General features: G+C 36.7%; 2 protein-coding genes across 5 annotated transcripts in view; both read right to left on the reverse strand.

Moving 5' to 3' along the window:
* Positions 1 to 1,456: 1,456 nt before the first annotated feature.
* On the reverse strand, positions 1,457 to 7,849 carry rab18a (RAB18A, member RAS oncogene family). The gene is made up of 7 exons (XM_084135549.1): positions 7,645 to 7,849; positions 7,131 to 7,186; positions 5,870 to 5,931; positions 5,490 to 5,562; positions 5,156 to 5,274; positions 4,968 to 5,034; positions 1,457 to 3,245 (listed from the first exon to the last, which is right to left on the reverse strand). Exons 1-7 carry the CDS (start codon positions 7,710 to 7,712, stop codon positions 3,073 to 3,075), a joined length of 618 nt encoding a protein of 205 aa, XP_083991675.1. The 5' UTR covers positions 7,713 to 7,849; the 3' UTR covers positions 1,457 to 3,072.
* Positions 7,850 to 9,052: 1,203 nt separating this feature from the next.
* Positions 9,053 to 22,460, reverse strand: part of afap1 (actin filament associated protein 1) — a 53,865-nt gene continuing 40,457 nt past the window's right edge. For 2 of the 4 annotated variants that reach the window (XM_084134512.1, XM_084134511.1), the window contains exons 8-18: positions 22,004 to 22,079; positions 20,072 to 20,221; positions 18,348 to 18,559; positions 17,988 to 18,133; positions 16,205 to 16,322; positions 15,820 to 16,053; positions 13,683 to 13,803; positions 13,021 to 13,185; positions 11,670 to 11,860; positions 11,385 to 11,549; positions 9,053 to 11,239 (exon numbers count right to left, since the gene is read on the reverse strand). In XM_084134512.1, the coding sequence (XP_083990638.1) occupies positions 11,213 to 11,239; positions 11,385 to 11,549; positions 11,670 to 11,860; positions 13,021 to 13,185; positions 13,683 to 13,803; positions 15,820 to 16,053; positions 16,205 to 16,322; positions 17,988 to 18,133; positions 18,348 to 18,559; positions 20,072 to 20,221; positions 22,004 to 22,079 (1,605 nt within the window). In that variant the 3' untranslated portion in view covers positions 9,053 to 11,212. The remainder of the gene's footprint in view (positions 11,240 to 11,384; positions 11,550 to 11,669; positions 11,861 to 13,020; positions 13,186 to 13,682; positions 13,804 to 15,819; positions 16,054 to 16,204; positions 16,323 to 17,987; positions 18,134 to 18,347; positions 18,560 to 20,071; positions 20,222 to 22,003; positions 22,080 to 22,460) is intronic. The other 2 variants (XM_084134514.1, XM_084134513.1) reach the window with 1 other exon arrangement.

Here is a 22,460-nt window from a genome sequence, read left to right on the forward strand (position 1 = left end):
GGTGCTCCAAGCGATGTCACGCGTTTTTTAGGCTGATTTTTTTTTTTGTCACATACAGCAAACATCTCCTCACTATCCGCTAGCTGCCTGTGTCCTGAACACACTATAAGAAAAAACGCAGTCTCTGTAGACAGCCCAGGCTCCACAACCTGGGCCAGCCTGGACCACGAAACATAACAAACAGTGTTCCAGCCAATAACCGACAAGAATGATTTGGGGGTGGGGGGTTAGTGCGCGTGCACAAGAAGGGGGGTGTGGGGAGTGGAGGAGAGAGAAGCATGAAGAGGGAAGTTAGCTAGAGGAGAGATGTCCTAGACAACGACTAATGTTAGAATTATATTCTCTTGAATTTTGATAAGAGACTACGTTCCGATGAACAAAGAAGAGGGAAAAGGAGAAGAATCGGAAAAGCCTGTTTCAAGAAGCACGGGATGAGGAGGAGGGAGGGTCGAGCAAGCCTCCGTTTTGTTTGACAATACTTCGAATGTCAACAAGAAGTGACGTCACCCAACATCGCTTAGAGCACCTTTAAGTTAACTAAAATGAAGATGATGTAGATAATGCAAAAACAAAACAACCTTGCAAAGCCTGACTCCACTGTTGAGGCAGCCAGAAAGAAATGCAATGTTAAAAACTCAAGACAGGGGCCTAATCCAAACCAAAGTCGATAAATACGCTTTACCTGAAAAGACCAAAATGGATGGTCACCCGCAAAAGTCGAATTTTGGACACTGATCCCCAGAATACTGGTCCAAACCAGGCTTTTAAACTACCCTAACCAGCAGCGTAATTAGGCCTAAGTATTATATTATGCAATTATAATATTGTGCCTGGAATATCCGTTCCTGATCCAAGAGAAAGGTGAAACTTGCAGGTGGAAGCATTTAGGGAAGACTCTGGAGGAAATATAACATACTGAATTACAGGACTACAGCATGGACCGCTAGTCATATAAGGACAATACCGTATGGACACCACAAATCGCCATTAATGTATGATCGAGACACGCTTTCTTCAAAATGTGAATTTAATCCAAAGAAGATTTTTCAGATATGCCTTCATTTTTCAACAAGGAATTACACACCTCTTGGTCAAATGGCTCTGAAGACATATCCACGGTGAAAAACCTGTAATCACTATGGTTACCGGACCTGCCTCTCTGTCCAAATACAATAATTTGGCTTCATCACATCGGACGGGTGCAGAAACCATATGAAGATGCCGTCTGAACATGTGAATAAGCAAACACTTCAGTCACTACAGTGTTCACACAGAAATGTAACGGGAAACGGTGAAATCACAGAGGCCTGGAGATACATTCCTGTGGTGGGTCATATTTAACAAGAACTCACTGCTGGAAAAGGTATGAGAGAAAGTGAAAGAGAGAGAGAGAAGAGTATTCAAAGACAAAATATTGTCATTTCAAGTTCAGCATTATAGTGAGGAGAGTCAAACATCAACATTACAATGTATTTATGAGCAAATATTTACATACAGCAATTCATGTGCAATAACAGTATGCAGTATTGCGTAAATGCATTCTTGTGTATTATGGTTTTTGGATTTAGTGCTGAATAGCAATAACGTACATACAAATATCTATAAAACAGAGAAATGTAACTCATATGGGAGGATTTTGATATGTAGTGAATGGTTAAAAAATACACTATTACATATAACTGCCCTAAAAGACAGAAGACATCATTGCATGCATCTGGAAACTATACAATACATATATAATCTTCTAATAATCAGCATTTTTTTTTAAACAAATAAAAAGGAATGCATAAATGCTCAAAATGAGGAATTCTCTGTGGGTGTACATACAAACCCAGCATTTTCTTCCACGTGTGCCACACACTTTCTGAAACCACCCAGTTTTTAAGCAATGAATACAAGACTAGACATCTGGGACCCCCTGGAGGTTTCTCTAAAACAAACAGAACAGACTAAATAGTCCAGATCGAATAGTCCAGATTAAACCAGGAGAATGGAAATATGCATTTGGCATCGCTATTAAGTGTCATACATTTTTTGGGGGAACATTTATTATTTCTAAATTTGTTCTTTTGTTCCATTTGTGTGTGTGTGTGTGTGTATGTGTGTGTGTGTGAAAACCAGCCATCTATAGTCACACCCCAATGACTCACTCGAAGGATTTTTAAACATTTTTTTCCTTTCTCTGAGATGGACAGACATGTCAGGACAGTAAGTGTTACACTGTCCATGAGTCTGCAAGGCGAACAGAAAGAAATGAACCTTTTCCATCGATTCCTCTCTATTCTGGTTATTTTTTACCCTGTTTTTATGCGTGTAATAGAGATTCATTGTGCCAATCTGTTTGATTTATAAACCCTTCAAAAACATGTTTTTAAGTGGGCGGTCCAAGTCAATAAAAGCAGTAAAACACAGATCCAAAACCTTGGTAACTCTATTATTGTGTAAAAACTGAGGGACGTGGAGAAACAGAGACAGAACTGATAGAACTGAATTGAAGACAGATACATGTACCGAGAGAGAGGAAAGAGAGTGACTGACAGTAGGAAAAAGTGGGATGCAAAGATAGACAGATAAAGACAGAATGGTGTTCCGCATGTTGCAGACATCAAGCGAGGGCATGTTGATGGAAATCTGTGTTCTACTGAGGTCTCATTCCAGCAGTTTGAAAGGTCGAGTTAGACTGATGAGTGTTTACCTCTCACTAAATAAGAAACACAGGCACTGGGACAAAACAAAGTAAAACATTTCGAGAAATATACAAACCAAAAAGCAAACTGATCTGAGGTATAATGGAGTAATCAAGCTTTTTGATCCCCCTCCTGAATACAAACGATGAGCATGCCGTCAATAGAGTTCTTTAAATGAATCTCATCCCTAAAAAAAAAAAAAAAAAGGCAAAGGTCCCTCTAAGGCTTATAAAGTTTTCCAGCCAGAATCCTTGTGTGTGTCGCTCTGTTAAATGATCAATGCTTTAAGCATGTGATATGACTGTTTTCTTATGACAACTTTGCTCGTGTACGTGTGTGTGTGCTAACTAATCTAACCTGCACTGTTTAGACACCAGTTTGTGGGTTAGAGAAGTGAGCAATATCCCCCACAGCCTCCTTGACCAGATTGAGAGAGTTCAGACAGGGCAACTCCTCTTGTCTTGTGCACGCTCTCCCACAAGCCAGGAGTCTGCAGGATTTTCTCCACCAGCTCCTCAAATGCACATTGAACACCGTCCCTCGTCTTAGCACTGGCCTCTGCATGAGAGAGAGAGAGAGAGAGAGAGAGAGAGAGAGAGAGATGTTAATGTTTATTACACAAACAAGGATAAAACGTTACTGAAGTATTGTTACAGTGTTACAGTAAAGTGTACAAACATTACACAGATTATATCACTGGGAGAAATCTATGACATGAGACCAATCACTAAGGAGCTACAGGAAAATTACATCATGATAATGCTGATTGGATATCACAACAAAAACTTTAACTAGCTACTATCCTGAGTTGTGACGTCAAAGGCACCAGCAGAGATATAAGTCCATAATAAATCCATTTTATGGTTGTCACTCCGAAATAGAATTAGACACTGTAAAAAAAGTATAAAATATACTGTATTATACAGATATATTAGCTATTTATATATTTGTATATTATATATATGAAGAGTTCAGATGCAAAAGCCTCTAAGTGCCATCTGAAAATTTCTTCTAGAATGATAATTTTTTATCAAGCTTGTGTATTTCAGTTCAGTAATTTCACTTAAATGGCAATGAAAATTACCTATTAATTGTCATTTAAGTGAAATTACTGAACTTAAATATACGAGCTTGATAAAAATGATCATTCTAGAAGAAATTTTCAGATGGCACTTAGAGGCTTTAGCATCTGAACTCTTCATATATGCACACACACGATTAAATGTTTTGGTCTTTAAGATTTTATTTTAATGTTTTTGAAAGAAGTCTCTTATGCTCACCTTTAAAAAAAAAGAAAAAAAAAAGACAGTAATTTTTTTATTTTTTTATTTGATGTAATTTATTCCTTTGATGACAAAGATGAAGAATTTTCATTCTAAAATCATTTTAATATAAAATGTCCTATTATTAACATCAATGTTGCAAACAGTTGTGCTGCTTAATATTTTTGTGGATACCATGATATATTTTTAGGATTCTTTGATGAATAAAAGTTCAAAAGAACAGCATTTATTTGAAATAGAAACAATGTAAAAGTCTTTACTGTTAATTTTCAACAGTTTAATGTCTCCTTGCTGAACAAAAGTGTTCAATTCATTTTCATTAAAAAAAATCTTACTGACTCCAAAGTCCAAACTTTAGGTATGGTGTGCAAGAAACACTTGGTTTTTAATATTGAAAGTCAGTAGAAAGTAGAAGGGGATAGGAAACATTAAATTTGAAAAAAAAGGCTGCAGCCATATTGTCCATCTGCAGATTTCATTTGGTGTGAGGGCTTCACGGCTAATTCAGACAGATTGCTGCTTACATACCCACTCATGAGGCGTGTCACGTGACTTACAAACCAAACCCACAGCGCAGAAGAATGCAGGACGTCACCCACAAATACATATACAGAACTGTTACGATTACACAAGCTCAAATGAGAAATAAATCAGAACCATTGAAAAGTCTGACTTGAATTTACTGTCATAATAAATGAATGCTCAACTTATACAAATAATCCATCTTTCAATTAAATAACATAATCTTTGTTTTTAGCAAATGGGCCCAAGTGTTTAAAAATAGTAACCTGTGTGTATTACGGCCGTTGAATAAACTAGCTTACGTCAAAAGTCGGATTTTTTCCATGTGTCAAGGTGATGAATCTTGAAATGAAATATGGGAACTGAAACCAAAGTAAAAGGGCAATGTTTTCCTATTTAAAGCTAATGTTTTAGTAAATGAGGGTTCATGTGTAATTCATCACAGTATGAAGGGAACATCCTAGTGACAACTCACCTATGAAAAGCATGGAATGTTTTCTAGCGAACTTCAGACCCTCGTCTCGCTCTATCTCACGGTCTTCCTGCAGAAAGAGAGAAAAATCAGTCAGAAATATATGGGAATATATAGGGAAATATATGACAATATATTGAAAGTCTGTATTAGCTATATAAAAAAACTAAAATGCATCAAGTATAACTTACCTTATCAATTTTGTTTCCCACAAGCATCTTGACAAGGTCATTTCTTGTACAGTATGTGTCCAGCTCATTCAACCAATTCTCCAGCTTAGCAAAAGTCTCCCGCCTAGTGACATCATACACTAAAAAGACACAATGTGACACCGACATTAAATAGACAATAGTAAAGTACACATTAAATTAGATTTATGCTTAAATCAGACAAATGTAAATTACAACATTTGACACCATTCCATTTTATCAGACTGTAATTCTGCTGGTTACATAAACACTTTGGATCAATATAAAACAGTATAAAGTTTTCATGTTATTTTTTTTTAATTCATGATTTGCTTACCCAGAATGACACCCTGAGCTCCTCTGTAGTAACTGGGGGTTAAAGTTCGAAAACGTTCCTGTCCTGCTGTGTCCTGTAAACATTAAACAAAATCAGCCTTCAAGTGAAATGGTGTTAAAAAAAAAGAAAGAAAAGAGTAGACTTCCTTTAGGGAATAAAGGAAGGAACAACACTGTCATCTTGTGGTATGTTAGTGAAACACAGCCAAACTGTTTATACATGTATGTTCCATTCAGTAATGTCCTGTTTTCCTGGAGAATAAATATGTCGAACTAACTAACAGTCAAAAAGAGTGGAAAAATAGTTAACCTACCCAAAACATAAATCAGTGCTCCTCTAAACTCATAAGATAGAGAGATAAAACATAGTTGACTACTCACCCATATTGCTAGCTTTGCTCTGTTTCCATCCACAGCCAGGGTTTTCACCTTAAAATCAACACCTTATGGAAAATAAATTTAAGTTTAAAACAATTTTTTGTGTGAAATGTGTGTGAAACAGACACATTAGCAAATTTGGACAGGTAAAACATTTCAAAAACAATTCAAATATATATATGGAAATACAGTCTAGATGCTTTATGAGGTTTATGGTAAAACCATACATATTTAGTGAGGGAGATTTAATTTTTGATGGACCCAGATATTTGTCAGGCAACAAGCCCAGAGAGACTAAAGTTAGAAAGACCAGAATTTACAGCCGAATGGGGAATTGTGGGTTTATTGCATACAGATAAAAAAGAAAATAGGACGACTCGACCACCTGTCTCATCACTCAACAAAGCCACATCACTTACAAACATAAGTGATTTACATTCATAAAAGAAAAATGAAAGTATGCGTAAAGTTGACAGGGGAATAAATCTCTCAGCACTCTGTGAATGAAAGATCTGGAGGCATGAAATACTCCTGCATTTCAGCACAGCACTGACAGATATACCAGAGGAAGCCAACGAAGGAGAGCTGGACTGTGGTTTGGTTTGGTTTGGATTGGGGGGGGGGGGGGGGGCTTTGAAAAGAAAACGGCAGTCACACCAACACACGTCAACCTAAACGTGTCACGGCTTTGACAACCCATTCGTTTCCACAACATATAAGGTAAGAACCAGTAGATTATGCATTGATCTTCATTGTAAAGACACCTAGTGAAAAGCGTAGCTGTTAAACAGGATTTGACAAGCATAAATATACTTTTCTCAATATTTTAAATTTTACTTTTAGTTCCAGAATTTCAACAATGCCAGCAAAGCTGTTTTTCAAGAAAGACCAGCAGAGACTTCACTGTGTGCTGTGATGGGGAAATTGTTTTCATTACATTATGAAGACACACAATTAAACAAAATTAAATACCAAGAAACTCCTCATGCACAGCACAAACAAGTCTGTGATCTGTAAACAATTCATAACACATATACAGAACTAGATGACAATTACAGCACAGTAATCAATACTCTATTTTGTAATATATTGTATAAAGAAAAAAATATATATATTTTTTTTACATATCAGACACTCAAAACACAATGTGACTGTCTGTTTTTAGCTACAAAGGATGAGAATACTACTGTGTTTAAACTTGTGTTTTTATGTGTGCTGGGCCTCTATCATCATTAGCTAGTCATATATAAATTTACACACTTACCAATTGTAGCACCAATTTCTGGATCAAACGTATCATCTGTAAATCTTAAAAGAAGACTGAGAGAGAGAGAGAGAGAGAGAGAGAGAGAGAGAGAAGAGGGGAAAGGAAATGTGGTTGGCAGCTTAGTATAAAGCATTACAAGAGACTTTTTACTGTTCTTCTTAATAGAAACAACCAGACATTTACAAAGTTGCCCACATCTGCATATATATATATATGTGTGTGTGTGTGTGTGTGTGTGTGTGGGTGGGTGGGTGTGTGTGTGTGTTATATGTGTAATGTGAATTTGAGAAGAATAGATCAATTCTTTCAATATTTACAAACATCCAGAGCCCAATGCTAGGTGAGATTGTTTTAATAAGCTAACGTTAGAGATCTAAAGCTAGGTGAGATAATTTTAATAAGCTAGAGATCTAAAGCTAGGTGATATTGTTTCAATAAGCAGCTCGTCCAGTTGTTGTTGCTGTTATTCTATCAGCTGACATCTGTAAACTTTAATTCTCTTAATACATACCTGGATTTGCCTACCCCGCTTTCTCCAATGATCAGTATTTTCAGAGTGGTCAAAATATCCTCATTCATCTTTACCGGAAAATTCCACTGCGTGCTAAAAAATACTGTCGAGGTAAATAAAATATTAAAATGGAAGGAGAAAACTATAATTCGAGGGTTAACGTAAACGTTTCTCTCTTCTTCGGTAAAATCTCGCGATGGTGATAAACATTTGAGAAACACAGTTCTGCCCTCTAGCGGAGGTTTTTACATCACACATTTATACATTACAATTTACAAAGTGCAATCGTTTAAATTGTTAATTTCAAAATTTTGTACCTAATATACAAATGGAAATCCCCCGATATTTCTAAATATATATTTTTTTTAATTATTTAAAAAAAAAATATTTATATTTAAAAACTACTCTTTATTTGAAAATTAGTCTCACTACTGATTGGTCCATCCCAAACAGCGATGAGAAAAGTAACAGATACCAGGTGACACAGCCACATAAATTGAGAAATCTGAATCTGCACTTGAACAGTCATTGCCAGTGAGTGAAAAACCTGCAGTTGAAATAAAAATACACAGTGAGGAGTTAAAATATGACAATTGTTTTTACACAAATCGAAATGGGCAGATAAACATATGTTAAAAATAGTTATTTTGATTGTTTAATCTGCGTACGCATGAGGTCGCCAGTGTTCTGTGTGAGTCACTCACTGGATTTAATGACGCCAGAATGACTGTGTGGGATTCTGTTAATGTCAGAATTAAAGGAAACTTTACATCTTCCTCATCTTATTAGACTCTGTGACTAGATCGTTGTGAAATAAAATCTGAGCAAAATTCAGGCTCTGTTAATTTTTAATATAATCAGTATGGTATGAGTACCTGGCGCCTGCCTGATGTAGTTGCATCTGCACAAAAATTGCATTGAAATGAAATGTGCGTAGGCAATTTTCCACGCACATATCGGGATTTATAAAAAATTGCACAAATTGCATTTATAGCCTGCTATCTCATATTTTCTTAATGTCTTAAGGATTCACGTAGATGGAATATACATCTATTTAAATTACGCAATTATGCAGATGACGTCATGCAGAGTAAAACTAGGCGTTTTAAGCTCCATATATGGTCATTTCGGGGAGGAGATGCATGTACGCACAATGCAATACTACTGCTGACTGGGTTTTATAAAGGGAATTTTGCGCAGGTAATGTGTCGTACGCATGGTTATATAATATTTCTGAAAGCTTTTGTGCGTATGCAAATTTTAGGATGAAATATACGGAAAGTTTTATACATGAGGCCTCAGGTCATTGGGACTCTAAATAAATAGTTTCATAAATATGACAATGTTGCCAGCTGTGGTCTACAGCGAATAATACACACATTGGTACATAGTCATACACACACAAGCACATTTTTAAAAGCAGTTTATTTCTATGTACAGTCCTTTTGTTGCCAAGTTGACAACAGTCATCAGCAAAATAAAACTGAGTAATACATAAGGTGCAAAACAAACAATTCTTCAGTCTTTACTCCAACCCTCAAAGCAAAATGACATTTAAAGCAAAACTGTTCACATTCCACATTCCTTTATTTCTGCAAAGTGAGGCTGAAAGCGGATTCAACCTAAAGGTTTTATTTTAGTTTTACTGTGTCAAATCAGTAAATCACTCTGACCAAAGAATAAGCAGTTGTGCAGAAAGATAGAAGCATCCCATCTACTTTGAACTGGAGACAAAGATAACTTCTAAAGAGATGTCTCTACATACCAAGGTTCCATCCAGAGCTGACTTTTACTAAATGACTGGATAAAGAAAAGCTCTAAAGACCTATGGGCCCCCAAGTAGAAAAAGTACAATTATATTTACACAGGACCCTGCGTGTAGTGTAGCTTGAAAATATGTAGCCTCAAATCAAAAGCTGAACTTTACTGCACAATAAACAAAGAGTTATAAATGTGCCTTGAACATTAGTATCTAAATTAAGCACCAAGACTCCATGATCTGGCTGAATTAGGAGTAAACGGTTTAAGCATTGCTTAAAAGCACCATTTTCAGTATGTCAGGTGACTGGACTTTTGAGTGGTCAAAACAAATCAGGATGCTATAGCCTGAACTCTTCATTCTTTTTGTTCAACCAAACATTTGGTTTTTGGAAGCAAATAAGATTACTTACAAACTCTTACACCTGCACATGCACAAATAACAACTAAATGAAACTTCACACACTGTATGCACGCTTCTTTGTGCTAGCATACAGTGCATGTTTAACTGTCAGTGTATGACGCATTGCAGTTTCAGTGCAGTGGATGCAGTGTGTTCGGTGGAGGGGAAGTGCTGTACTTTCAGACCCAGTTTCCAGAGCAGTCGGCCAACAGAGGACCACACCCTGGCCTGAGCTGCCCTGTTCCCCATGGGCTGCTGTTACCATAGCCAAAAGTTTGGCCTGACCACTGGATTGAAAATAATGGGCCAGACACAGAGGAGGAGGAGACGACGCTGGTAAAATACTTTCATACAGATTACACTATTTCTGAAAAGAACAAGCTTTGAGTGATCACTTTCTGTAATTTACATTTATCTTAAGACATAGCTGCTCTCTACAACTAGTGTGAAGCCAAATGAACGGCATTACTAAACATCAACAGACAAACACAGAAAAGCTTATATTTACTTAAACATTTACAAATAAATACTTGGAGATTTTGTCTTCCATTAATGGCTTCTTGTTGAAGAAATAAACAGACTTATAGACTTTTAAGTGATTACCAACTGAGACCAGTGAGCTTTGCGCGCATAATATGTAGATTGTAAGTTATGGACCATAACATAATCTGACATGTTCTGTGTTCATGTCATGATAACAAAGAAATCTCTTCTGCTGCAAGGCTGCATTTATTTGATCACAGTAAAAACAGTAATATTATGAAATGTTATTACAATGTAGAGTAACTGTTTTTTATTTTAATATATTTTAAAATGACGTTTATTCCTGTGGTTGCAAAGATGCATTTTCAGCATCGTTACTCCAGTCTTCGGTGTCACATGATCCTTCAGATATCATTCTAATATACTGATTTGGTGCTAAATAAACATTTCTTATTATAATCAATGTTGATTATTATGTAAACTGCTAAAAAATGTTAGGATCGTTTTGTAACATTATAAACTGTCACTTTCGATCAATTGAATGCATCCTTGCTGAATAAATGTATTAATTTCTTTAAATATAAAAACAAATATTACTGACCCCAAGCTTTTGAACGGTAGTGTTTTTGTATTGTTATAGCTTACTACTGAAATTTGGTATTGTGGCACTGCTTTTGGCCCCTCATTTGTAAGTCGCTTTGAATAAACCCGATACATGTAAATGTAAATTAATAGCTCTAGTCAGACCATAGTCCAATGATAGTGCTATAGTGATAAAACGGCACCAGACTCAGTCAAAGTCTTCCAGAATTCATTCTGGAAAATAGTGTCTATGGTTCAGTCAATTCAATTTCAACATCACTCATATATGGACAAAATTAAATAAATAGATATAACGAAAGTGAAAAGTTGGAGGAAAAGAACTTATGTGCCAGATTTCATCTCCCATTCCTGCAAAAAAAAAGAAAAAAAGAATACAGATTGAGTTCATAGGGGAAAATATATGTACTGTAAACATTCTAAAGTAAATGCAATTGGAGGCTCTTGCTTTTATTACATATGTGATGTGTAAAATAAGCGTTGTGTAGTTACTGACCTTGGCTTTCCTGAGGACGTGTCCTCGCACAGGTGAGGCTTTCTGTTGTGTCTGGCGGCGCAGCAGAGACGCGCTGTTGACTGGCAGAGAGCAGGTCTCAGTGTCACTGGTGTCACAGCTGGAGATAGGCGAGTTGTCCACCGTTCGCCTCATTAACACTGGAGACTAAAGACAGACGAGGCATTTTGATACTTGCTTTTCTTACATCACCAAGTGCGCGACACAAACCTACAGTTAGCATTACATCATGTCTATATTGGAGAAATTGTTGCTGTTTTTCCAGACCTGTGGGCTGGAGCTGCCCGTTTTGGGTTCAATGGTCAGGCCCAGGGTGACGCCACCATTCAGGGCTTTCTTCAGACTCTCCTTCACCTCCGTCAGTTCCAGCTCCAGACTGACTCGTTCATCCTCTTTCAGTTTGCATTCATCCTCCACTTTCTTAAGTCTCTCTGTCAAAGATGCCTGAGAACGCTTGCCTGGGTGGAATAAACAGAGGGTGAGGTTATAGCTGTCATTTAAGAGACAATTTGCACTACTGCTGCATTTCATTTTCTGCTGCCGAATTTAAAGTCACATGGAAAAACATGTTATACAGATTTGTGTGCCAAATCAAATGTGTTACGACTTCTGAGGAGAGTCATACAGGGAAAAAAACAAAGAGAAAATCATGTCACACCTGAAAAACCTTCATGACTGTATGTCAAGGGCAGCAAGTCTCTAAAAATATCAGATAATTTTATCTTTTTATGACAAGGCAAGGTTAATTCAGGTTGTAAATGGTTGTGTGGTATAACACTCAAAAAACTGAATGAATACACTTTTACATTAAAAAAATAAAAAAATAATGATTAAATGTGTACACTCAGGTATTTAAGGTATAATGAAAATATGTTTTTACTTTTGCACATGAAGGTTTTACTAAATCCATAAGAAACCAACATAAATACAAAGAGTACATTCTAAGTACACTACAGTTTAAAAGTTTGGGGTCGTTTATTATAATTATCATTGTTGAAAATAGTTGTGCTGCTTAATATTTTTGTGGAATCTGTGTTGCATTTATTTTCAGGATTTTTTTTATGAATAGAAAGTTCAAAAGTCAAGTCACCTTTATTTACATAGCGCTTTATACAATACAGATCGTTTCAAAGCAGCTTTACAGTAATAACAGGAATATGATGCATTTCGGCTGTTGTTCAGTCAGTTTAGTGTTGATTCAGTTCCGTTGTAAACTGAATCTATAATCTATATGAAATCTATCACTTAATCTATAAAGCAGTTCTGTAAAAAATGATGTCATCAATGACATACATTATTTGAAATAAAAATCTTTTGTAACATTATAAATGTCTTTACTGTCACTTTTGATCCTTTGAGCCTTCTTAAAGAAAATCGTATTGACCCCAAACTTTTGCACGGTAGTGTATAAGAAAACTATGTTTTACTTACTTTTCACTTGATGGTTAAATCACAATTTTAGAGTATAAAAAAAAATTAAAAGTTTTTTTTAAAACATATAAAAATAACATGAATACAAAGAGCTAATTTCTACAAACTTGTTTAAAATAGACTTTTATAGTCCTTTTCGTAACACTCTAATTTGTCATTGACACTGACACAGATGCCATATCCTCACCTGTGTTGTTCTCTATAGCAGTGCGGAGGTCTATCCTCTCTTTTTTCAGCTGGGTCAGGCGGTTTCGAATCTCCTGCTTCCTCTTCATCAGCTCATCCTCTTTCGTTTGGAGTTTCTTGGCATCTGCCTCCACTCTGTTTTTCCCGTACTTATACTGATCCACACCTGTGAAGGTTAATGAAGCATTATAACTAAAGTAAACCATTAGAAAATCTCTCCATTTTAAACGTTTGGATTCAGACTTTTTTTATGGCATTAAAGGCCTCTGAGACCACAAACGCAGATTAAAAGGCAGGCAGAATGTACAGTGTACCAAATTCAAATATTTGCGAGTCCACGTAAATGGCCACTGGATAGTTACGATGTCTGTGACTGACTGACTGCCTGTCTGAAATGGAATTTGGGGTGATTGAGTTTACAAAAGCTCATGTCAATAGATCCACTGCTGTCTAACAGCACTGCAATTTCCACATACCGGCATTCTCCACAAATCTGTGTGGCTTCTTTTTCCTTGAAAGAAATTAGTGGTGTAATAGCTAGGATAATGGATGCAGACTTAATGTCTGCTTAGTTTTGTTTCAGCGAATGTCCACTTATAAAAAAGGAAGAGCTCATTTTGAGATTATCTATCAGATGTGCTCTCGTATGTTAAAATCTCTTACTAGAGTTGTTGCGTTTCACTGGCAGAGTGCTGCTCATTCCATTGGCCTTTTTGGGTTGGTTCTTGTCCAACTTCTGCTTTGCAGCGAACCCATTGGTGATCAGGCCTTTCTTTCCTTTCAGCTGATTGGAAGAAAGAAACGTACGTGAGCTTTTAAACACAAAAAAAGGTCCAAATGATACGTGGGCTACTAACAAACTGATATATAAGAACTTTGGTTTCGCTGTCAACACCTGTTACATTTTAAGTGTGTGATTTGTGATTTAGTTCTAAGATTACTACTTCATACAGATACTTTCACAATATATTGAACCACACATGTTGCTAGAGGGGGCATTTTATTTTAGTTATCCTATAAGCTAGCAGGAACCCTTTTTTCTATCCCTGTCCTATCAAATTCAAGGCCATGGCCACACAGACATGGGTATTATGGTAACACTTTACAATAAGGTTCCTTTATTAAACATTAGTAAATGTATTAACTAACATGAACTAACAGCTGGGTGGTCCATAATGCATGCACAATGCAGCATACACTGTGTTTATTTCCATTCTATGTTTGGTAATAATATTAACTTAAAATAGGATTGAGATAAATATATCCACTGTTTAATACTGCAGGGCTCGACACTAACGCTTGTGTGCTTGTTGAAAGGGCAACTGAATGAGAATTTGACTTGCCCAACTGGACCTAGAAGCCTGATTAAAACATCAATAACAAAAAATAACTAGGGAAGCACCAAATACATAAGAATGATTCTGATTTTACTGGTGGTAACAAGGTTTAGCCATTTGAGGCTTGCACTTGCTTCATTCTTGAATGAATCAGTTGTTTAAACAAATTGTTTAAATGGATGAATGAAGGACTCATTAAGACAGTAACTTGCCACTAACTATTTGCGGTTTAGATTTATATTTAAAAGAATAATTGCATTTTTTCCCAACCTTTCATATATGTATAAATATATATATATATAAAAAATAAAAAAATATTTAAAACATTAATTTCATAGCATTATTTATGCGCTTTTAAATTTTCTGTGTAAATGTATTCATGAGCTTTATTAAACAGTCTCTTTAAATAAATCTAAATGCTTCAGATGCAGCTTGTTTCCTCTGCAGTGTCAAGATGAATTTTTTTGATACAGAATTTCATTTGATTGGTAATAGCCCTTTAGTGTCTTATTATTCTAAATTAATTTCTTGATAAAATTTAAGAATTTGACATGAAAGATAAAGCAAACATTTAATAAGAAAAATTGCTTTCCTGTAAATCCATTTAAGAGGGCAAATATCACAAATATGCTGATTTAAGTACGAACACTGATAAGAATATTACTTCAGTAAAAATAAAAGTTCACCTAAAAATGAACATTTTCCCATAATTTACTTACCCATAAGTCATCCTTGGTGTATATGACTTTCTTCTTTTAGCCCAAAAAAGCACATCATCCATCATAAAAGTAATCCATATGGCTACCGGGTGTTAATAAAGGCCTACTGAAGTGAAGTGAAGCTTTCGGTAACGTCCATCTGCGCGTTCACGAGAGAGTCAAGTTCCAGCGTATGACGTAGGATGCAGGAGTAGTGTAAAGCTTAGGTGAGAGTAGATACCTCTCGCGGGCTAGGCAACAAACTCAAACTTATCCGTCATTTATCTTTAAAGATTCCTGTTTTAGACTTCTAATTTGTGACTGGTGTTTTATTTTCCTCTATCCTCTGCACTTCCGCATTCATCAATACATCATGCGTTGGGTCAGAGGTCACTCTTCGGCCGGAACTCGACTCGCGTACGGAGGCCAGTGATTCTAGTTTATAAAGTCATACTGTAAATATGGATATTTTTCTTACAAAAGCGTTTCACCGTTTCACTTCAGATGGCCTTTAGTAACACACTGGAGGCGTACGGATTACTTTTATGATGGATGGATGCACTTTTTTGGGGCTTCAAAATCTCAGTTACTATTCACTCCCATTATAAAGCTTGGAAGAGCCAGGATATTTTTTATCTGAACTATGATTGTGTTTGGCTGAAAGAAGAAAGTCATGTACACCTAGGATGGCTTGAGGTTAAGTAAATTATGGGTAAACTAACTCTTTAATCTCAAGCACTGACTGTGTTAGCCTGGGTTAGTCACCTGGTTAGTTTTAGTATTAGCAGCTGAAGGAGAGGAGGAAGAGGACAGAGATTTGGTGGAGAGCGGTGTGTTGTAATGCCCTGTGGAAGATGACGGGCGGGTGGATTTGGGAGAGTAGCGTGCTGCTAGTTTGGGGGAGGGCATGTTTTCATAAAGATCTGTATTCTCATAATTAGACTCTTCTTTCCAACGACGGTCCCCTGAAGCTGGGGTGGAGTAGTGCGCATCTGGTACCTTCCGTATCGTAAGCGTGCAAGCAAGAGAAAAGTGATTAGAAAAGAAAGAGAAGAAAGAAGTTAGGGAGGATCAGGAACGGAGAGGAGTTAGGCAGGATCAGAAATGAAGGTGAGAATTTAATGGATTTAAAGGTTGTGAAGTTGCATACCGATCCATTGATGCAGGGCACATCATCATAATGCAGAGCGACCCCTGAGGGGCAGGCGTAACCATTGACCGGGTTATCCAGGTATGGGTTTGGAGAAACTGCACGCTTACTGGTGAAACTGAGAACACATACATACGTTCATTACTACCTGTACATATACAAATGTCACAGAGAACTCTAACTTTAAACAGTACCGTTAGGGAAGATACTTCAAAACTGTAGCTTGAAAAGCTACAAGCCACTCGTGGTATAGTCGAGCTACTATAAAAAATAAAATAAAATAAAAACAGTATTAAGAGGGGGAATATATTTTAAATATATCACCGTTTAAAAGTTTGGTCTGTAAGAATTACATTTTTTGTAAAGGCTGCATTTACTTGATCAAAAATGCAGTAGGAACAGTAATATTGTAAAATATTATTACAATTTAAAATAACTTTATATATTTTAAAATGTAGTTTATTCCTGTGATGGCAATTTTTAGCAGGCATTACTGCTCAAGAAACATCTCTTTTTATTATCAGTGTTAAAATAGGAATGAGATAAATTAACACTTTGTTGAAGGGGCAAGTGAATGAGAATATCACTTGCCCAGCAAGTATAATATTTTTCTGGAAACTGTGATACATTTTTCAGGATTCTTTAATGAATAGAAAGAAAAGAACAGCACAGCATTTAGAGAAAACTTTTGTTACATTATAAAAGTCTTTACTGTCCCTTTTAATCAATTTAATGCGTTTTAGTTGAGAAAAGTATTAATTTCTTGTAATTTAAAAAAAAAAAAATTAAATGGTAGTGTACAAATATGTTACATATTTGTATATATACAGTATATATACATTTATACAGTAGTCAACATTTGAAGTGGATCAAACTCTTGACTACTGTATATATAATGACATATAAATTAATGACAGAAATATTTCTCTAGGAAGAGAACGAACATATTTCAGTTAACAAACTCTCTCCAAATGAACAAGTTGAGTAAAATAAATCAGACTTTCTAAAGCTATATTGTACGATAGAATTTAATAGAGCATGTTTACTACCTCAGCTCACTTGGCTGTAAAGCTATGTCTGCAATACATGTACACTACATTTACATTTTTTCATTTAGAAGACGCTTTTATCCAAAGCGACTTACAAATGAGAACAATAGAAGCAGTAAAACTAACAATAGGACAACAATATGCAAGTGCTATGACCCTTCCCAGTTTAATCTAACACAGTTTTTTTTATAAAGATAATAGATATAGAATAGAAGAAAAAGTGTTAGTATTTATGGATCAAGTGTTGCCGAAAAAGATGCGTCTTCAGCCGTTTCTTGAAAATGGCCACGGACTCAGCAGCTCTGGTTGAGTTGGGCAGGTCATTCCACCAGCATGGTACAGACCAGAAAAAGGTCAGAGAAAGAGATTTTGTGCCTCTTTGAGATGGCACCACAAGACGGCGTTCACTTGCAGAGCAATACAATGTGACATGAAAAATAATACTTCTACACCGCCAGAGGTGTAAAGTCCAGGTTCAGAAAGGAAAAGTCCTCCTCAGTATTTTGTTCCAATCACCTGGATTTGCTAATTAGCACAGTTTTTCAGCCAGGAGATAGAACTAATTAGTGAAATCAGCTGGCTGAGTTCATGGGTGGAATAAACACATGGCAGGACTTTTCCTTTCTGACCCCTGGACTTTACACCTCTGTCACCGCTACATGTTGAAAAAAGTAGGATAGGAAAAAGTTACTAGCATGCTAATAAAAATATTTTTAGCACTACTGGCTTCTCACCAAAATGACTGCTTGGCCAGTTGAATGACATTCGCAGTGGTCTCTACGTCAATGTAATCGTAGTGCAGTGCAGCAGGATCTGTAGTGGAGCCCGTTTCGGCCAGCAAGACCCCCAACCACCTTCCCATACTCTCAGAGGATGAGGCCTGATGGGGAAAAGAGTGAGGGAAGACGCAATTAATGAGTGTCAGTGGAATAAAGCACTAATCTATGCAATCTCTGCAAATCCACTCTACACATGATACACCACTGACATCATTACGAGAGCCAGCCAAGCTAACCATCCATCTAATCCCTGCCCTGAGGTCCTGTCTCAGACACATTAATTGCCCCGCAAGAGCTGAGGGACTTGGCCCGTACCTCCAGAACAGCCACCTCCTGTCCGTTGCGCAGCAGACGGAAGGCGAAGGGATGTTTGGAGTCCAGCCCTGGAATGACCTCACACCCCCGCAGCGGCAGAGAGGCCATGTGTGTCTTCAGATCTGCCCGGTCTTTGTGCAGCAACAGCTGGTTGTCTTTTAGCTGGCACCAGCGCTCTCTCCAGCGGTTATTGGACAGCACGTTCAGATAGCCTGTTAATGAAGGATTGGGCCGAGAGATTTAATTGAGAGCCAAGAGACACACAAGCAGTATGGAAAGTTGTTGATGACGGGGTGGGGAGGGGGAAATCGATATTTAAAAAATTGCAGGATTTATATTTTCAGTTGATTTTTCAGGGATAATAAATTCAACCAAATCTGAAATTAGTTCAACCAAATCTCAGAACAAACTATGAATATACACTTCCATTTAAAATTAAATATTACATTGATTTTTTTTTAGTACGTCCATGAAATTTCCATGAAATACTTTCAAGTTAAAAACGTCTAAACACAACCTACACATCCCAGAATAAACACTCCTGATAAATTATTTGTTATTAAAGCATCTAAATTCACAAAGCACTGTTCATTTTAACAGAAAAGAAAGCATAGGCTACTGCATGCCTGATGTGATGTGACAGGGCAGCGTGCAAAGTGCGCTCCCTTTATAATCACCAAAAAGCTGTCACTCATTTTAGTTCATCGTGATCTCACAAAGTTCCATTATAATCACTGAAGCTGTCTACACCGCACAATGAATCTTTATTTACATCATGTCTACACTTCGTTTGTTATAATGAGAGGATTCGCAAGTGTGCAGAACTCTGCACTGAACAAAAACTGCCGTTTTGAGCGGTGAGTGGATTCTAACAAACACCTCTGATTGGTCATTGCGTTCAAGAAATCAACAGGTATGTTTGGGATTAGCTACAATGCTCAACGCTGCAAAAACACGTTGTAAATAGAAACCTTTGACGCTCTCCGGGGCGCAAATACAGATACGCACTGGATCGTTTGCCAAATATGTTTCAACACTATTTTATTATTACGGAGAAACCTGATCCTAGACCAGCAGTTGTGGGCAGCTTTTTCTTCTAAAAGCAATCAGAAGCAACAGGCATGGGAAGACTAACAGTGCGTGTCCACTGGCAAGGAACGAGCAGAGCAGAGTATTTTCAATTAAATGTTGAAATTCAGCTTCACACTCACGCAGTGAATTGACAGTGGACCAGAAAAAGCGTTGAGAGCAGCCGAGGGTGTCAAAAGGTTGGGCAGTTCTCGACTTTATGCAAATATCAAGTGAAGAATGCAGTGCGGCAGCCAATCACTGTGAGGTTCAGTTAGAAACTTTTGTCTTGAACTTTCAAAAATATGCAGATTGTGCCGGAGTTTATGCTGAATTAAGTGCGTAAATGAATTGTTTTCAAATAAATGCTGTTCTTTTTTTAACTTTCTATTCCTCAAAGAATCCTGGAAGACTGAAGTAATGGCTAATGAAAATTCAGCTTTGCCATCACAAGAATAAATAATATCTTAAAATATATTAAAATGAAAACAGTTATTATAAATTGTAATAATCTTTTGCAAAATTACTGAATTTACTGTATTTTTTATGCAGCCTTTGTGAGCATAAGATTCTCATTTCAAAAACATGAAAAAATGCTACCAACCTACAAACTTTTGAATAGTAGTGTATATCAAAATGGTACTGCAACCGCTCACCACATGTTGGGACATCCTCCTCCGCTGATGAGGTCTGTTCATCTGTAGATGGTTTCTTCTTGCCCAGGCTTATGATTTTAGTGATTTTCTTTCCAGTCACACGTCCCACGGTGCCTTTCTGATCTGATTTAGAGTTCTTCTTGCCTTTGGCTGCAAAAAAAGGCAAATTAGTGTCAGAGACTGAAATATATGTATGGGATTTTATAATGTAATATATTATACAGATATGCTAGATATCTAGAAACCCATTGGTGTTGCAACTATAACAAGAGATTGGTTTGGAAAACATTTTGTTTGTGAGAAGGATTTGGTGGGAAAAAGACTGAATTATAGAAAATGACAAATGACAATCTGGTCACTTTAAAATGTTAGTAATTTAGGCCAGAGAGAAAGGGGTTGAACTGACAGTGACTGGACACATGTCTACAGAATAATCTAAATCCTAAACAATGCGTGAAACCGATTCCATTCTTCTCCAAGTTGTTCAGATGCTTTTTTCTGAGGAGTGTGGTCTGTGGTTATTGTAAGAAAGAAAAAAATCTAGAAAAACAACCTTGAGCACTGAGAGTGAAAAGACACTTAACATGTGTAAGACGTGTACAGCACAGCAAATTACAGGCTTTTCTCATTCTCCAGAAGGTCTTTACAAGAAAATCAGCAAACAAGGACATAGAACATATATAAAGAGACAGTGAAACTTTTGCTCTTCGAAAGGTCTGATTTGGTCCAAACTCCACTGCAGAAGATTGCATCTTAGTTGGCGGCTCCTTTAATTAATGCTCAGCCCATCTGAACCCAGAGTCCTCTAAAGTTTCTCTGTCTCTGTGCCGCAGCCTCGGGCATGAGGTAAAACCCAGAGCCGCAGATGCAAAAACCATTGGCCCTTAAAGGACCTATACATAGTTCTTCATTTTATCGTGAGGGAAAATTCTAATATGATTTCATAGTGTCTCAGCAATTACGACAGCTAGAACCAGCTAGACAGCTAGAATCTGCCTGGCTCTTTAACATTTTCTTCCATCTTTCATCAAAGAGGTGCAGCAGTTGGCTGCTGGTGTAATTTGAGAATATCTTAGGTGCTTTCAAACAGAGACAGAAAAGATCAGATAGAGCTGGTTTGTGTTTCTGCTGCCAAAAAATGCTACCCTACATTTTTTGTTGTAAAAAAGTTTTAACTTAATTTATGTACCTGTGATCCTTTAGATAACCCCACTCACGCTTTTACAGGAATTATTATAGGAGTTACTTTATCTGTAGGTTTATCAGAGGTTGGCTGCCATAACTCATGTGAAAACAGCACAGCAGTTACTGCGGCTTGTGGCTGTGATGCTGAACTATCAATCATATGGGTTTGCAGATGCAAAAGTCTTGGAATCCTCTGAAATTAGGCAATTCCTCATCAACAAGAAGAAAGACCTGAAACAGATGTCCTGAAAAGTTCAATCCCAGATCGAGACTGCATGGTGTTTACTAGATAAATAATCCTATTAGATTATTTAAGAAGGGTCTCCTTGCCTTGACTTTGGCATTGCTCAAACAATAGTCAAGTCAAATAAACATCCACTTTATAGGATTATATTTATGTGTTTTTTTTTGTTTTTTTTTGCTTGCTATGTTCGTTTTTTTCTTAACCACAAAATGTCAAACTTAAGAGTTCACTTCATGAATCAAAACACTAATGAATACAGTTTTATTGATGTTCTTTTAAAATGATGTAATGACAAATTATTGACAAATCAATGCTGAATTTTTTTTATTATTATTATTATTTTCAGTACATCATGATTGTTTGATTGAGTTGATAGAGAAAATAGATCAGGTAGAAATAGCTCTGAACCACTTTTTAAAGTGTATGACACAAGATACTCTCCGTTTATATAGAGAAACTCCAATGATATGGCCCTAACAAAAGGACTTAACATGAAGACTCACCTAGATCTTTGCCATCTGAGATGCCATTTTCATGGCAGGGCTCTCCATCTGAACTGGGTCGATCGCAGGACAGCTTCTGCAAAACAAGAGTAAAGTTAAGGATACATTCGCAGTTACAGAGAAAGCACACACTTTATCAGGAGAATGGATACCGAACAGCACAAACAACAAAGCATTCCATTTTAAATCCAATGATAATTTGTTTATAGACATACACATTGAATACACACAAACAAAGTGTATGGAATTCTAAAGCCCATACAATTAAACCTCTAGAGTCTACCCAAACACAACTCAAAGAGCATCTGTTTAGCATTAAGTGTGAATAATTAGACTGGGCTCATGCATGCTGTGCCAGTTTAAGAGGTTTGACATTAAACCCCCTTAGATCTGTCTTAAAAACAAGACACACTCACATAAACAAGTGCAACATGCCCACGCTGCACAAATAATGTCA

This window comes from Abramis brama (assembly GCF_963993115.1).
Source record: "Abramis brama genome assembly, chromosome: 14".
Taxonomy (NCBI): Eukaryota; Metazoa; Chordata; class Actinopteri; order Cypriniformes; family Leuciscidae; genus Abramis; species Abramis brama.